Here is a 17,779-nt window from a genome sequence, read left to right as displayed (position 1 = left end):
TGTTATAAAGCACTTTGAATGAGGAGAAATTTACTTTCATATTGGCATCTTGCTTCTAGGAACTGTTTCCAGAACACTATCACCACCCCCTCCCGCTTCTACTGAAAACTGCTTTTGCATTCATCAACTTAGAATCACAGAATCATAGAATAGTTAGGGTTGGAAAGGACCTTAAGATCATCTAGTTCCAACCCCCCTGCCATGGGCAGGGACACCTCACACTAAACCATGTCACCCAAGGCCTCATCCAACCTGGCCTTGAACATCACCAGGGATGGAGCATTTAGAACTTCCCTGGGCAACCCATTCCAGTGCCTCACCACCCTCACAGTAAAGAATTTCTTCCTTAGATCCAATCTAAACTTCACCTGGTTAAGTTTGAACCCGTTACCCCTTGTCCTGTCACTACAGTCCCTAATGCAGAGTCCCTCCCCATCATCCTTGTAGGCCCCCTTCAGATACTGGAAGGCTGCTATGAGGTCTCCACGCAGCCTTCTCTTCTCCAGGCTGAACAGCCCCAACTTTCTCAGCCTGTCTTCACACGGGAGGTGCTCCAGTCCCCTGATCATCCTCGTGGCCTCCTCTGGACTTGCTCCAACAGTTCCATGTCCTTTTGATGTTGAGGACACCAGAACTGCACACAGTACTCCAAGTGAGGTCTTCTAACTTCCTAGTGTTTTAATGTTAGTGACCCAAGACAAGGACAGAGAGCTAAAATGAGCAACAAAACCATGGACCTTCATTTACAGACATTATCTGTTTAATAAATATGACTGTAAAAGCAATAAACAATAGCAATTGTACATTACGCTACATTGTATTTAACGAAAGGGGGAAAGAAGATGAAAAAGTACATCAAAAAAAGTAATTTTAAAATTAGAAATCGTTCCAACACTATAAGAAAACTTTTTGATTGGCTTACTATAAAAATAAGTTGGCTAATGTTGGACTTCAGTGGGGACTATTGTACAGTTGCTGCCAATACTTGCCCATCTTTCGTAAAGCTGTAGTTGCAAAGACAATAGCAAACCCAAACTGCTGTGTTTCTGTACCTGTCTTCAGAGAAACATCAGAAAGAGGCAGAGGACTCTTTTCCATGACTATCCTTTAACTACAATGTGTCTAATGTTCACTTGGTGTCCCTTTTTTTCTTTGCCAGCGGGTAAGTTGATTTGAACTTATACCCAATTTGTGAAATTCAAACCCACCACCACTATGAACCCCCTGCCCAGGGATTCCAGGCAACACCAGCAACACTGCTTTCTCCTGGTTTTGACTCACTTTGATGTGCACAATGCCTATTGACCAAAATCCACTCCTGTCAGGAATCAGTGTGCCTCTTACATGTGCAACACTGATTAGGAACTAGCCTGTATTTGCCATCACCTAACACAGTTAAGTGTACACTGGTTACTGTCTTTTTCTCTTTGCACTTCAAACCAAAGTCCTGGTGCTAGGTTTACCTGAGTTGGGTTGGAAATCAACAGCTGTAATGATCACGGATTAGTCTGTGGACACCCAGTGTCTTGGGAGGACTTGTTCAAGGTATTTTAAACTTGTTTACCTGCTGTTCCCTTTCATATTCTACATTAACATATCCTGCAACTTCATTTCTGGTTTTAGTGTAAGACACAAGCTTATTGGTAGGAAAACAGACCTTGTACAAGAGTAGTCCTGTGTTGCTGGGGCTCAATGTGCATGGCAACAATCTCAGGCCAAATTCTCCCTCCTGTGCCCAGAGTGGAAGGAGTTTGTCCAGATCTCCAACCAAGGTGGGCTGCTGAGAAGGCCACAGGAAACTGTGCACAGACCTTTTGCTGCTCCTTGTTCTATAGGCAAGGTGTCTTTCAAAAACTGCCAAGCCTTGGGGTGACTCCCAAAGGCAAGATCTCCTGGGGCTTCCCCAGACAAATCCAAACATCAGCACTAAATGCAGTTGAGGGTGTTACTAGGGCTTTCTCTTAGACAAAATTGAAGGCGTAAGGCTGGTACAAAGTACAGTGTAAGTCCATGCTGGCAATAACCTTCTGCAACAGTAGTATGAACAGACCTCCCTCCTTGTAAAGCATGCTAGTTCTGTCCCATTCAAGGTTAGGAAGCAAAAAGTTATCTTTCAACAGTGATATCAGTGGGATTCCTTGGTGTGAGTAGGCTAAAAAAGCTGTTTAATAAAGAGCCTGGCCTTGTGGTTGGGATCACCCAAAACTGCACCCAGCCTCCTTGCAGCCGTGGGGCACAGGCAGCAGCTGCAGCTAGAGGAATGAAGGGCAGAGTCCAAACAAAGACAAACCAGATTGACCAAGAATACTTTCAGTGCCTTGAAACTCCAGTGTGATTTTTTGTGTGTGTTCTATGAAAGTCTGCTGAGGCGGCTAGCCCTCCTGCAGCCCAAAGTGCTAAAAGAGCAGTTAAATCTAAAGCCAAGAACCCTAAACATCCCCTCCCACCTCCCCCAGCACTTCTCCCCCCACATCCCAGCCCACCCCTCTCCCTAAAGAAGAGACCCCCATGCATATTCTTGGCTATACCATTATGAATTTTCTACAAATTAGAGACAGATCCGAAAAAAGAGAGTGGAGGGGTGAAGGGAAGGGCAGCAGGAGTGAATAGTGGTACCAGATCCTCTCCCCCCACCCACCCCACTAAAATTGAACACCTGTACAATGCAGTTCCACTATGGTCTCAGTATAATGTCCACATGCACAGGCTTAAAGCTAAAAACCCTTTGTCATCCGAAGAATTAAAAAGTCCAAATGCAGTGAGCTCTCCCTATTTTTTTCAGATATAGATATGCATTGGTGTCCACAATTCAACCGTTTACATAGGTAGGGATTTCTTTTGTGCTCTGGGGCTCAGCAGCTGTGGAAATACTTCCTGTGGCAAAAAAAAAAAAAAAAAAAGAGAACAAAATAAAAGAGTCAGTAAATAACAAGTGTGATTAGCCAAGGAAGATGTTAGAAGGTATCACCTTGCTTGCCTTTGGGATTCAACTGTTCCAGACTGACAAGTTCTTCCCAGAAATGTTTTCTTGTCATTTAAAACACTGAAGGTGATGTCCTGTTCTTTTTCTAATGAAGATGATTCACCCATTTTGAATAGAAGAGGGAGACGCCAGAGCAGAGGGGTGGAGGGAAGGAGGGGTTGTGGTCCTTAGAGGAAACTCATTTGCAATGATAAGATGTTGGAGATTTCACAAATAACCTTAAGCTTTTCATTTGCAAAAGAAGAGCCTAAATCCCTCACATCAAGAAAATAGGAACCACGGGTTTTTGCTGCCAGAGTGTGGAGATAAAATTAAATGATCCAGCGACATTCATTCAGATTCCTCCAAGGAAGGATCCCTGAATGTTAGTCAAAGGAATTCAAAAAACCTGGCTTCTGAACAAGCATACAAAAGAGAAACACCCAATTACAGTCTTGTTTTGTTTTCCCAAAAGAAAGAAAACTCATTTTAAAAGAAATTGCTGTTTTCCAGAAACAGATGAGGTGGTTGTATAGGAGAGTGAAGAGCCTTTGCACTTCCTATTCTGTTCATACCTACGTCCAGACCTTTTCATTTTCTCAACGATCTTTGATTGTTGGACTGATTCCTTTTGATAGAGAATTGACTCCATTTATCCCACACATTTACCTTTTGCAGTTACAGGTACAAACCAAGGAGTTATAAAAGGCTAATTTCTGATTCAATAGTGTTGAATCACGGCTGAGAAACACACAAATTGCTGGCGACTAGAAAGCCAGAAATGCTACAGTTACACCAAATGAAAACCTACCCCCAAAAGGCTTCAAGGATTTAGTTTCCAACATCAGCAAGAGCAGTTTTGAAGGTACCTTGAGTAGAGCTAGCAGGTGACTGACTCCTGCCACTTCTGTCTCAGTGACCTGGGAAAACATGTTTCCCTACCCCTGAACAACATGAGCCATGGTCATTGCATTCTTTTAGGAAGTGGAAGCTCAAAGCCCACCTTAATTCTAGAAAGAGGGTTCCTGACCTGAAATTGGGTGTTTCTCCCTTAGCACCAATTTTGCTTTGGAGGCTTCTGGGGGAAAAAAAGAAAAAAATCCAAACAAACAAACAAAAAAGAATTGTTAAAGTTTAGGACCCACCGCTCCGGGTCTTGGCATGAAACCTCTTGGTGATCCACAAGCCTTTTGGAAGTCCTCTGTCCAGACTACCTTGGTTGCATTTCCTTTCCTTGGGTTCTGGACTGTGGCCTGAGGTTGCTCTGTATGGGGAACACCACATGGGAAGGTTGGTTCCCTCACTCCATCCTGTATTGTGCTAAGCAGGGATGTCCAGGTCTGCTGATAAATAGCTGCTTAAAAGCTTTTAATAGCTATCAGATCTCTCCTTAGTGAACAGGTGAGATCAGTATTGACTGCAGTGGGGCTTTCAACTTAGACATTAGTTTCATCAAGAGACTTCTCTTTCCTCCCAGGTTATTTCACAGGCCACAATCTTAGCACATCACATTCCCTCCTTTAATTGCCCTTCCCCTTGCTCACTCTTAGCAGTAGCTATGACTCCAAGGCTGCTTTAGTGAATACTTCCATATATTTTAGGGACATCTTCACATGGAATCTAAGGTTTGGTTAAGCTGATGAAATTGTGCAAATAAGGGATCTCAGTTACACCTATGCCTCACTCCTGTGTAAGTCAAAACAGCTGTAAACTTTAATGCCTCTAAAGTGGGTCCATGTCCTTATTTGCAGGGGTCCTGTACTATACCTCTGGTCTGGTCCTGCAGAATTGTCACCCCACAGGTGAAACTGAGCCATGTCCGAGCAATGCCTAACCAATGCCAGCTTTACCTGAACACGTACCCAGGCTGAAACACCGCTGCTCCATCCCAACACTTTTACTGTAGCCAGGGTAACAGAAAACGTATAAGCATGAGCGAATGTGTTACTGATCTCAGTATGCCCCTTTGAAGTCTATTCACTTTAGGTCCTGTGAAAGCCCGCTTTGCAAATTTTCAACCACAGAGGCCTGTAGAAGATATCAGCCTGAGGGCAAACCCAGCTGTCCATTGCTGAGATCCCAGGTTTTGCTCAGTTTCCCTGGGAATCAGCCAGGCTAGCATTGCTGGCAACAAGGTCTGGCACAGCATAAAGGCCAGAGCAGTGAAAACATCAATGAATGCTTAGCTTTTAGATATGACTTACCAAATCACCTGCTCACCCCCATGTTCCAGGTGAGGGTGGCTGAAGTCCTCCTGGATGTGGGGTTTAGACTCACAACTACACCAGCCCCAGCAAAATAAATTAAATTGCCTTATAGCGCAAGTTAAGTGCTGGCAGGATTTTTAAGAAGGGGAAGGGATCTACACAGAGCAACTAGGAGAGAGAAAAAGCCTAAAATTGTTCCCCTCCTTTTCATCACATGGCAGTGAGGGAAAGGGAAGAGTTAGCAAAGTTTCCTGTAGCAAAACTAATGTTGCAGCAGAAGAGGACAGGGGAAGGAGTGTGCAGGAATATGGGAAGGGGTGAGGCTGAGAAAAGGGTTAGCCAATTGTAAGTCACAGTCTGACCAGCTGTGGGATGCTGCAAGTTATTTACCTATGGGCTGGACTTCCAACTTCTCATCTACTAGTTGCTCAGGGCTCATCAGCTCACTTTGAGGGATATTAGGTATGCTTTCCCTCTGACTGACTGGACTGACCATCTCTTGATCTTTTTCATTCTGCATCTGGGCATATATATTAAGGCCAGGAATCTTCCTAAAACATTAACAGAAACCATCATTGTGGGGTACTCTGGCATATGATGTAGTATCAGCTTTTACAAACCAAGAAACAAATCACTGAAAAAAAGAAAACCCAACAAACCCCAAATACCTCAGTGAAAGGCAGCAATGGGGAGAAGAAAATGGCTGAGGGAGGATCATACCTTTTGAACTTGTAGATTACAAAGACAGCTAGTCCCACAAAAACGACGGAGAGGAGCATCAGCATAGCTGAACCACTGTGACTGGGAGTGAGGTCCACAAGGGGAGCTGCAAGAGAGGGAGAAAAGGTTACAGCCACCCCCAGACTGGAGCAAAAGTTTCTCCCTTCAGAAACATAGTTCATCCTCCCCTTATTGCACTTGTAGCATCTGCGCAGATGTCTCCAGGGCTTCTCTCCCTTTCTAATCCACCTGGGAAGAAACTTGGGTTCAGACCATTTGCAGTGCTTAATCTATCCTTTCACGTGAAGTCTAAGCTTTCTCCTTAGAGGCCTCTCTCCTCTGGCCTGAAAGGACTGACTGAAACATACTCTCCCATATTGCAGACAGTCCCCCAAGGTAGTTGCAAATAAGGTCATTTGGGTACCAAAACCAGCATTTTCTGGACAATCCTGGAGCTACCTGTGGGCTAACGTCATGTTGACTTTCTGTTTTGCTTACAGCTAGTTTGGGTAGCTCCCAACGGATAGTGAATAATGGGCAACTGGTACCTCAGTTGTACTGAAGCAACAATGCTCACCAAATGTATTGTTCTATGCTCAGTCCTGCTCCTTCCCAAGCAGAAGTGCAGCGCCCTTCACAGACACTGCCTCAGCATCCATGCGTTACCATGGGAAACTCTTCTCACATCTCTGACATTTTAAGTTTCTTCCTTTATCTCTTTCCTATTCTTCTGAACGTGTTCTACTCTTTCCCTCCGTGCCCTGCTCTCTCTTCCAGAAGTCTTCCATGCAAGAGAGTGCAGAGTTTCAAGTTAAAAAACCACCACCAAACCCAACCCTAATCAAACAAAAGTGTCTCTGTGCTTCTACTCAGTTTTGCTCACCACCTTTTCACATCTGCTTGCAAAATAAGGCCACACAAGACAGCCAGGAGCATGGCTTTCCCAGAAATACAAAGTAAATCATATTAAAAGAGAGATTCCATCATTCATACACACACACACAAACTGAAAGGCATCTAGTATCCAAAAAAGGACACATATAGGTCCAGCGGTCTCAGTTGTTCATGCAGACAGTAATAACACATACTGCAGTCAGACATGCAGCTGTAGCTGTGCCATTATACAGGGCTAATGTTCACAGTAGATACAGCCTCACCGACTGTCTCTATCTGGCATCACACACACAGAACAAAGTGTAGGTAGTGCCTTCCTCTGCAAGGCACTGAAAGTTAACTTGAACCATACCCATCATACACATCCTCTTCCTCTCTCCCCCTTCACATACACTGAACAGACTCATCCTAAAACAGAGCCAGAAGACACAAAAAAACGCACACACAAGCAATACTCAGCCACACACACCACATGCACATTTTCAGCTGTCACACTCAGCCTGATAAAGCCGAAAGAGAAGTAAAAAGATTCCTCCTTCCCACATCAAACAGGTTATCCTCAGGAAGGTGAGGAACTGGGATTAAATGATCTATTAATAGGAATTCCTCACAAACCTCTACTCTATCCTCCTTTGCGTCTGTATTTTGTGGGTCTCTGCAGTTCCATGGGATGACAAATTGGCTATCTGACCGACTCAGACTCAGCATCAATGTTCTTGTTATGATGCTGTACTGACAGCCTGGTAATAAACACCTATCTAACTGCTTTGTGAGGCATATTAGCATATTTTACTCTGCCTTAGAATTGAGGTTGTTGTCTGTTGGGTTGGGAACATTGTTGTTGCTTAGGTGTTTTTCATGAGAAGGAATAAACATGATGAGTGGATTGCAATCTGTTGCCCACAATTGCTGTAAATAATCCACCCTTCAGTGTGGCCTGAACAAAGTAGAAGGAGGTGTGAAATGTGCTGAGGCCAATGCCTGTCATTCTTTTGCGCTCTAGGGAAGGCACATGCTCACATACAACTCACATCACACAGACTTTCATTTCTACAGGTCCTGCTTGAATATCCACACCAAGCTAGTTTAGATAACTGCACTTTTGTGCAGAGAGGCATGGGAACATAAATGTAGGCATATGTATACATACACGTGCGCTTACAAAAACAAATGCTGAGCTTTGTGGTTTCGTCAACATCAGCCCATAGCTGCCCAGAGTTCAACACAGAGTCATAGTGAAAAGGCTAAGAAAGAAGGGATACCATGGACCAGAGCAGAACTTCTGCATCATGTGTTTCCCCTTGGATCACATTTTCTAGAGATTGATTCTAGTGTTGGCTTGTGTTCCAGGTTTCCTTGCTTTATTTTATTTATTTATAGAATCGGATTTCAAAACGACAATTCTTCCTTGTCAACCAAAACAATACTTTTCAGTAGTGATGTAAATCTCTCTTTTGGTGTTTTGTCAAATTCTAAACTATTCCCAAGTTTTGATGTTGTGAAATCGGGCCTTTTATTTAGACGGGGAACTAAGTCATGACCTCTGAAGCTTGATAAGGACCCATATTTCCTCAAAGACATTACAGTTGCGGCTCTCTGGGCTTTTTAATATCTAGTTTGGCAGTTCAGACTCATTTTGAATTCTTACTGAATCATAATTCTGCAAGAGACAAAATCCTGTAGTGTTCCTAGAAGACATTGTGAAGCCTGTTACTGCAATCACTCATATCTCACCAGTGGCTTCGAAGAGATATATCACAAAGCCCACCTACACAAATGTGTGTTTGCATCTATTATGGTCAAAAAGTACTCATTCCTGGGATGTGTGTAAATACAAACAAAAATGTGCATTTCTGGTTAGCACAAAGAGCATGTCTGAGCCAAGCACCCTCTGCAGGTAACGCTGTATTTGAAGCTCACATTAAGATGCTTTTAGATATGTTTCCTTTATGAGATGGGCACTGAGCATTTTCTAAAAGTACAGATAGAATCATTGGTTATTGTTGAAAATTCACGTGGACTGACACCAGCTTGGGCAGACCTGTTCACACCATAAAAAGCCATTTTGCCAGTACAAGCAAACTGAGGCTTTTAATTTGCATGTTAAGGAAAGAAGATGATACCAACTGATCAGAATTATCAGCAGCTCCTGGAGAAAAGGAACTCCTGGGGATAGATTTGTTAGAATCACAGACTGGTTTGGCTTGGAAAGGACCTTAAGGATCATCTAGTTCCAACCCCACTGCCCCATCCAACCTGGCTTTGAATACTGCCAGGGATGGACATCCACACCTTCTCTGGGCAACCTGTTCCAGTGCCTCACCACCCTCCTATCTCTTGTAATAAATCCTATCTCCTGTTAAACAGGGCTTGTGCTGTTAAATGAGGGTTTAGCATACAGAATAGACAGAGACTCGTGTAATTAAATATCAGGACTGTGGAGATGGTTCATTTTGATATAGGATTAGTTGAAGTCCAAAATGCCTAATTTTATGTTTGTGCAATATGTAAATTGATTCTAGTCTTTCAGATTGCTGAACAACTCCTGAAATGTGCTTAGTGGCTTAGAATGTTTGTTGACTCTAAAATAAATCCAGGGATAGCTGGTGACCTTTGCACTGTGTGATCCAGGCTGAATATGCCATGGTACTACTCAGCTGTTGAATATTTCAGAGGCAGCCCAGAAGTATGCATTTCTACTCATACTGCATTTCCATCAACAGCAGCAAATTCTTGCACATCAGTAAACAAAAGGATTAGTTGCAAAGGCAAAGCCACTATATCTTTTTGGCATGATAAAGAAAGGGGAGGTGGAGCAGGCATTTTAATGTCTGCCCATACACTGAGCTGTTATTGCAACATAAAAGTAAAAAATGTTTAAAATACAGGTGGTAGCACACTGCTGCCATCAAGGAATATATTGCTGGCTGTGCTAGATGCAACAGAGGGTGTACACAGAAGAGGATACTGACCTGTTGTTAAATGGGCAGCATGGACAAGGATTCGAACTCCTGGCTTCAACTCAAAATGGACCAGGTTTTGGTTCAGTTTCTGGATCAGTCTTTCTGAAATCTGGAAAAAAGGAGAAAATAAGAAATGCATTTGTTTCTTGATCATTGGTTTAAATTGCCAGTAGGTGGTAAGGAATGAAGCTGAAAGCAAAGCAAAGACTTTGCAGGGGCACCAGACTTTGCGAGCACAATCTCCTATCACTTTACAGAGAGGGAGTTTGTGAAAGCTGAACATCTGCTAGCACTATGTCTCGAGCAGTTTGCATACAGTTAGCAATAACTGATAGCAACAAGCTGCCCTGTCACGCCTCTGGAAGAGCAACCCATCAGCAAAAGGGAATTGAGTCCCAAAGGAACATTATGCGCCCAAGTACAAGTATCTGCAGGACCAGCCAGCAACAGCACATAGGCGAATTACGTTTACTATTCAAGCAAAGAAAAGCATTTCAATTGGTAACACTCATTCACTCATTACAAATAACATTTTGATTGTTGAATGGCCAGCTCCATGATCTTACAGCATGTTCATAACACGTGATACACCTGAATCAAAAAGTCTTTACCCCAGCTTGCACTTTAATTTCAAGTCCTAAAACCAAATTTAATTTCATGAAGCTGTGAGTTCAAGCCAGCTGATCCCTAATCTGTAAGTATGTACCAAACCCAGCTCAAATCTGAAAGCATTTACTGACTACATAGCGTGGCTTGAACAAAACCCATGTTCCATCTATTCCTATGCGTCACACACAGAGAGAACATACTCTTATATTCTCTCTTTCATAGGAGAGACATTCCACAGAGCTTTTAGATCACAAGATTATTTTACCATAACTCTGATGACAAGAGCTTTAGCAGAAATGAATCAGGCTACTCCTCCTTAAAGAACACAAAAGAAAAGATGAGCATTTGCTGAGGCAAGATCCTATGAAATCTGTATTTGCAGAGTGAGGAAGCCAACTTTGGTCCAATCTGTTGGTAAACATTCATTTTTTTAAGTCAGTTTGCCACAATATTCACAGAGCCACTATCTCCATATCACTTTTAATTACATCCAAGAAGTTCTAGGCATGTTGCCATTAAAAGCAAAAAGTCCAGACAGATGAATCAAGGAATGGAAGCCTATAGACATGGTGTCAGTAGTTTGTTGTGTTTCTTTAGTTTCATTTGTTAGATGTTTCATGTATTTCATATTTTCTTTCAGCAGTGACCAATTTTCCAGTTGAACATAGCCACCGTTCTGCATGTTGCTTTATTAGGGAAAAGTGGTGGGAAAACTGCAAAGAGAAACCACTGGCACCCCATAACGCTTATGATGCAGTTGCTGACAATATGCTCTTATATCCATACCAAGATCAAGAGGAACTGTATTCTAGTGCTCGCCGCTTAATTTAATTTGTTTTAAATAAATTCTTACTCCATCTTGAAGATTAATGAAAAATTGTCAGAGAAAAAGAACATTCCAATAATTTTTAACACCATCTTTTTCATGTTCTTCATTTTTGTCTGGTTGAGTTATTTCAGTAAACTCTACCCAGATATGATTAGATGTTCTCTGGCTATCATTCATCAGAGTATGAGATTTATCTGTCCTTTTTATTTTTTTTTCTAACATTCTTAATGGCTCTTTCAATACTCTTGGCTTATACACTTCATTTCTGGCTGCTGATCACTTGAATAGGTGCCTTTGGTACAATATCAATTTGGCAATAACTCTTACAGGCATTTTATTTATATTTTTTAATATATCTCTTTAAAGTTTACGATTTTTTATGGGTGCCAGAATAAGCAGTAAATATATTTCTTCCAATAGCAAGAAAAAAATACCACCTGCTTACAAAGAGCCATCTGCTGAGCTCAGAGCAGCAGGGACGGTGACACAAAGATGAGCAGTACATGAAGAAAGCCTGAGAAGCAAATTATATCCCTCTTTAAGAATTTTAGCATATTAATAACCAAGATTGACGAATATAATGAGTGCTTCATCTCTAAAACTGGAGCAACAGATGCAGATCGACATGCCATAACCCAGGTACATTAATGGCTTGTGGAAATGGAAAAATATTCTGGCCATTTCCAGTCCTAAATACGACCTCCATACCCCTGCAAGAATTATGTTCCTTTCTGCTCTGAGGTCCTGAGGCTGCTGGGGGAACTGAGCCTCAAAAAAAAGCCACCACAGGACAGTAAACTGAAGAAAAAAGCCAACCACATTGTGCCATACCCTCTTCAAAACCTTGTGATAGCTACACAAAATGGTCAAGGAAATAGTAATGGTAATAACCATACATGATACCTTCTAGACAGAAAGAGTCTTAACGTGATGTATAACTGAGAATGCAGCTAGCAAATATTGCTATCTAGTATTGGAGAATGGTTTCATCAAAGATTTGGACAAGAAATGGAAGCATAGCAGAAGCTTGAGAAAGTCAGCATGAGAAGGGACCAGAGACTTTGTTGGGCACCAGTGACATGAAGGAACACTGAGATCTCACCTTGCCTGCTAGAGGACTCCCGCAGTGCCGAGTGAAAAGGGCAAAATGCTAGCACTGTTTACAGTAATGCTTTACAGTCATGTAATTGCTAAGCTGCAATGTTTACATTACAGCTGAGAGGTGCTGTGGAAACCTCCCAGCAGGTGAACTGAGTATGTGAGAGAAAGCTCAACCAATGTTCTTGTCTCAAGAGCTGATGAAAAAGAATAGGAAAGGGAGAGGCAATAGGAGTGGTAGCAAGAAAAAGGAAGAAAGGGAGAGAGAAACAATCACAACTGAAGTTTATTATTATGGTATTGCACTGTTACCTCATCATGAATGAGGACTTCATTGTATTATACCCTATATAAATGCAACTCAGAATAAAATTATTTCTGCCTGAAACCATCATTATCTCATCAGAAGCCTGAAATAGCCGTCACTGTTCCAGGACTATCTGCAATGTGTCAAAACAGGAAGCAATTGCTCATGCTTCTGAGAGTATACAGCAGATTTCCTTGGCTCAATTAATTATACACTCTCCCAGTGGCTTTTCTGGGTGCAAGCTTTTTTGCCTGAGTCTTTATGGAATCTGAACAAGTCAAAAAATGAGTAACAGACTGAGACTTTCAAAAGCACCAGAAGTTCTTGTGAGATTCAGACATCTGTCTTCCTCAGGCAGCTCTGGAGATTCCTGACACACACTTCTGAGGGAGGAACAGATGCATTCAGACATGTTTTTAAAATGTTTACTTGCTTGGTACAATATTTTCATTTTCCTTTATGTGGAAAGTCTGATTCTCTTCGAAATAGACATATAGACAGTATAGAGAGAGGGAGAAAAATTCATTTCTGTACTTCTAAAACTAAAAGTATCTGAAATAGAAACCATACACAAAGGTTTATAAACATCATTATTTGAAGTCAACAAGCAGGTTACACACAGCCAAAGGGGCCACAGCAATCGTATACTGCTCTCCAAAGCTGACCCTGACAATGTTTCCGGTCCTCACATGGTCCTGAGGGGATCTATGAACTGCAGATCACTCATGACACTCACTTTGAGATTGGAGAAGTGCCTCTCTTTGGCTTTTCTTGTTGTATCAAGTCTATTTCTAACTTAGTTATCAGACTTTAACCAGGAGTGGTTCTGACTCGTTTAATTTGTTTATAACATAAAGCATCTCTGAAGTAAATCTCCACACAAAGCCTGATCTTAGTCACCAAGGTAATGAAAAGGTTTCAATGGGAAATGTTTTGGGTCTTGTGTCTCCCTTTATTTCTGCATTCAAAGCAGTACCATGGATGCATTTTTGTTTAAAAAGCAAGTAAGGAAATATCAAAATACTTCGGCCTGTTTAAAAAAATAGCTATGCACCAATCGAACAGCTAGACCTTCAATTAGGAAGCAGGTTGGCCTCAGGCTATCCCTGTTCCTCTCTCACTCCTGGAGATGCAACTAAGCTGAAGACTAAACTTCTTAGAATAGCAACCTCCTAATTTATAGTCTTCAAGAGTCTCCCTTGTGAAAATAATTAGCTTTCAGAATTAGTTTTGGTCCTTAACTGAGCCTCATTGACTTTATCTGCTTCATTTGCAGAATTAAGCATGATGTGCAAAAATAATTCAGTAACAGAAACCATTCTTCATGTACCATTTTTCATCAAAGGACACATAATGAATAATAATAACAGACAATTTGTGAAGGGAAAAAAAAAAGAGATTCCAATTTAAAAATGAACAAAACAAAAATTAATTTGGCTTCTCTTAGCATTTTGTCAGAATCAGGACTGTGAAAGAACCATGTGCATCAAGAAGCAGAATTATCACTCAGAAGGTCATTTCCCATACCCTTATTGAATTTTGAAACCTCTGGTGTAAATTGGTTTAGACTAATTGAATGTGATTCAACTGTGCCAGTACGTACCAGCTAGGAATCTAGATAATTTTACACATACTGTGCAAGGATCTCAACTAATGACTGTTACACTTCAATTCATTGAGTAAATCAATAAACAACTAAGGAAAGAATTATGCACATTGATTGGTAGGAAACAACTTGAACTGGCATTAAAAAAGTGAATCAGGAGTCAGGGCAAATGTGAATTATTTTAAATTGTGCCACTCACCCTGCATAATCTTGTTTACTTTACATGAGACCTCCAAAGTTTGCTTGCTTAGCACTGAAAAGAGTATAATCACTGACTTAGAGGGTCCAGCAGGAATTTCTTGAGATCTTTTAAGACAGATACTAAATTCAAGTTGCCATTAATATCTAGAGATACCGCGAGAGAGCAAAGCAAAGGATGTCCCTATGTTACTTTGGGACAAGACCTGACCAGCAGATATGAACCTGGACATAAAAGCCAGGATCCATTTTAAATGAACAAAGGTGATCAGAAGGAGACTTGAGAATCAAGGGCTGCTCCATACACTGAGCAAAAGATGAGAAGGCAAGAGGGCTGATAGCCATATGGCAGGAGTCAACTCAAAGATATTAAGACAAGCTATATAGACAGCCTCTTCTACAGCACATAAGCAGCTGATCAAGAACAGCTGGCTAAGGAAAAGATCCCTTGGTACAAGGTCTTCTGGTTCATATTATTTCATTCTTTCCACACCTGCCTTTAGTTCTTAAAGACTGTCCCAACCTTCCCTAAGCACCCAGTGGAAGATGGTCTGCATACAAAGGTACAGATGTTAAAAAAATCTCTCACTAGTAAACACTAGATGATTTACCCCTTTGCCTGGAATTTAATTTCCATGACCAATTGGCACCATTTTCCGTTAAGATTTGAAGGTGTTTACTGTCATGATCTTGTTGCTAAAATATTTAGATAGCAGGCATATCTGAAATACATCAGAGGAAAGAAAAGTAGTGAAAGTAAATATGCTAAAATACTCAAGCTTAGGAGAGTGAGTGAAAGAAATACATACCAAAAAAAAAAAAAAAAAAAAAAAGGTAGAAGCTCCATCAGCTACAAAGAAGCAGAAGTAAAACTAAATCTGCTTTAAGGGAAGAATCCTAAGATGCATACACATACAGGCTTCCTGAATGCCACTCTCCACAGTGTTAAATTCACCAGAGGTATCACATTGCAGTTCATCACTGCCCATTTGATATTCAGTTATCCATGTCATGCTCCATCTCTTTGGTTGGATACAGATACTTGCCACAGCTGCAACATGTTGAGCACAGTTGGCTACCAATCAGCTGGTGTTGCTGTTTGCTAAAGACTCCATCATGCTTGCCACTTTGCCGGTAGCTCTTCCCGGAGAAAAAATTAAGGGCCTCAAACGCCATTAACAGGTTGCTCCTACTTCTATTTTGCATTCTGCTTTTACAGTTATTTTGAAAAGTAAAAGCGTGCAAATGGAGAATTAAAGGGAAACACAAGAAAACACGGAAACCTTGATTTGGTGCGAAAACATCACTTTAGAATTCTCACGTATCTTCTGCTTACATCTCATTTGACTAACAGCAGATATGTTCGCTATGTTTGACAAAAAGTCTCCACTAAAAAACAAGAAGAATATAACTTGTGAAAAGTATAAGACAGGCCTTCAGAATCTTCCTATTGAGTAAAACTGTACACTGAAATAAACTGAGTATGAATCTGTGCATTTGTATCACTGCCCTCTACTGAATTTTAAGTAGAATATATTCTTACACATTAATTTTGAATTGGAATAGTACTATAAACTACTCAAAAATTACTTGAAATGCAACTAATTAGAGGCTTGTCCTTCACTGAAGAGAAAGAATTCAGTGCTTCTGAAGCAGTGGATCTGAGTTCTGTAATCATCACATTCAACAAGCCTGTCCATAAAGATGGTGTAATAACTGCATGCCAGCCTAGGTGGCCAATGGCAATCTGGGTAGCTGTTTCTCTAAAATTTGGGATATTTTAGTGGTGTTGTAGTGACAACATGAAAATCGAAGAGCAGCTTCGATTTGCAACTGCCAATTATTTCTACATTTTTAAGCACGTAGGTACTGTGTCTTCAGTTACTGTGAAATGAAGCAGGGGAACCAAGTGTACACCACAGTGTCCCTTGCCTCTGTTCTGGTACCTAGCATGTGAATATGGTGGATTCAAGGCTGTATCCTGTATCCCTGTACCCATATCATACGATGACAAGTATATGTGCTGAGTTTAGGAGGCTCTAGTAAGAGGGGAAAAGGAGGTGTCTATAGCATAATCCGTTCTCCTGGTAAATCTGTGCCTACAGTGCGCATGGCAGGTTTTCTGTCCTTCTGTGGTATTTCATTCAGTTTAACTAACTTTTGATTTTGACAATGAGTTAGGTTTTCCCTTCCTTGGATACTGATACAAGGGATTTTGCAGAATAGAAACACTGATTTCTGCAACTCCTTTCCAACTGATTTATTCTGACAGCACATTTTCCAGGGACAGAAACTATTTGTCACTTTGTCTCTGGATAGGCTCACCAGGTTTGTGTCAGGTTTGGAGAGTAACTTCTACATGTGATACACCACCATGAAAAAAAAGACCTATATAATTAAGTGCTTCCTTAAGAAACCTTATTCTATTGCAGTGTTTGTGCAAACTAGTTCCATTTTGTTCCCGTATAAAGTTTCTCTTCCAAATTAGAAAAAATCATACAGAAATATAACCCCTTTGGGTGTGCACCTGCAAATCCACAAACTCATATATGCGCTTTTGAATAGCTTGTTGCTTGCTTATGAACACAAAACAGATTTCTGTTCCTACCGGAAGAGAACACTACACATTATAAAGTACCTAAGAAGCAAAATAAATTGCCATCAGCAAAAGCATCTGCTCTCAGTACTCATCCCAGTGACTTCAGGCACAGGGAGAAGTTTCTCTGAAACACTTTGGGAAAGGGATAGTGAAGGATCACAGGCCAAATGGATGACAAAACAGTGACAGTAACAGAATATGCTTCAGAGCTGAGGCCAAAGACACCTTTTGAGGCCCTCCTTAAGTCCTTCCCACTGAAAATAATGCCATTTTCTATTGAAGTAATTAGGAAGGGGAAGGCAGGAGCTGCAGACTAGTAAGAAAAACATTCTGATCATCCTGATGGGAGCAGGGAGGATACTTCTCCATAAGAAACAGCGAGCTGCAAAACAGAAATAGTTTCTCTTCAAAGGTTACCATTTGGACCCTGCAGGATGCCAGAGAAGTTGCTGGAGTCCCACTGAAAATTACATTTTTTTCTTGTCCATAAAAAGGGTCATGAGGCCACTGTCAGGGCTTCCTTTCTCCACAGCCACAGAGACTCCATTTGTACAGGTGGAAGAAAGAAAGGGGCAAAGAGAGGGAGTAACTGGCAAAATACAATAAGCTGCTGAGTGCCAGAGGGGCCAAGGTCAGCTGTAAATTTGAAAGTTTATGGACTGGCTTCCTTGCCAGTTTGTGATGGAGGAAAGGAGAAGGAGGATGAAGAAGAAAAGGGAGGAAAGATTTTGCAGAGCAGTAAATCTCCATTTTTTTGTTTAGTACATGGGTGGTGAAAATCACAGAG

General features: G+C 41.3%; 1 protein-coding gene across 1 annotated transcript in view; it reads right to left on the bottom strand.

Moving 5' to 3' along the window:
* Positions 1-2,501: 2,501 nt before the first annotated feature.
* Positions 2,502-17,779, bottom strand: part of SORCS1 (sortilin related VPS10 domain containing receptor 1) — a gene marked incomplete at its 5' end in the record, with an annotated part of 298,352 nt that continues 283,074 nt past the window's right edge. The window contains 5 exons of the mRNA XM_080620246.1: positions 2,502-2,874; positions 4,108-4,226; positions 5,560-5,720; positions 5,890-5,995; positions 9,756-9,855. Of these exons, the coding sequence (XP_080476372.1) occupies positions 2,818-2,874; positions 4,108-4,226; positions 5,560-5,720; positions 5,890-5,995; positions 9,756-9,855 (543 nt within the window). The 3' untranslated portion in view covers positions 2,502-2,817. The remainder of the gene's footprint in view (positions 2,875-4,107; positions 4,227-5,559; positions 5,721-5,889; positions 5,996-9,755; positions 9,856-17,779) is intronic.

Source organism: Psittacula echo, assembly GCF_963264785.1.
Source record: "Psittacula echo genome assembly, chromosome: 6".
Classification (NCBI taxonomy): domain Eukaryota; kingdom Metazoa; phylum Chordata; class Aves; order Psittaciformes; family Psittacidae; genus Psittacula; species Psittacula echo.
This window is presented reverse-complemented; position numbering and strand designations above follow the sequence as displayed.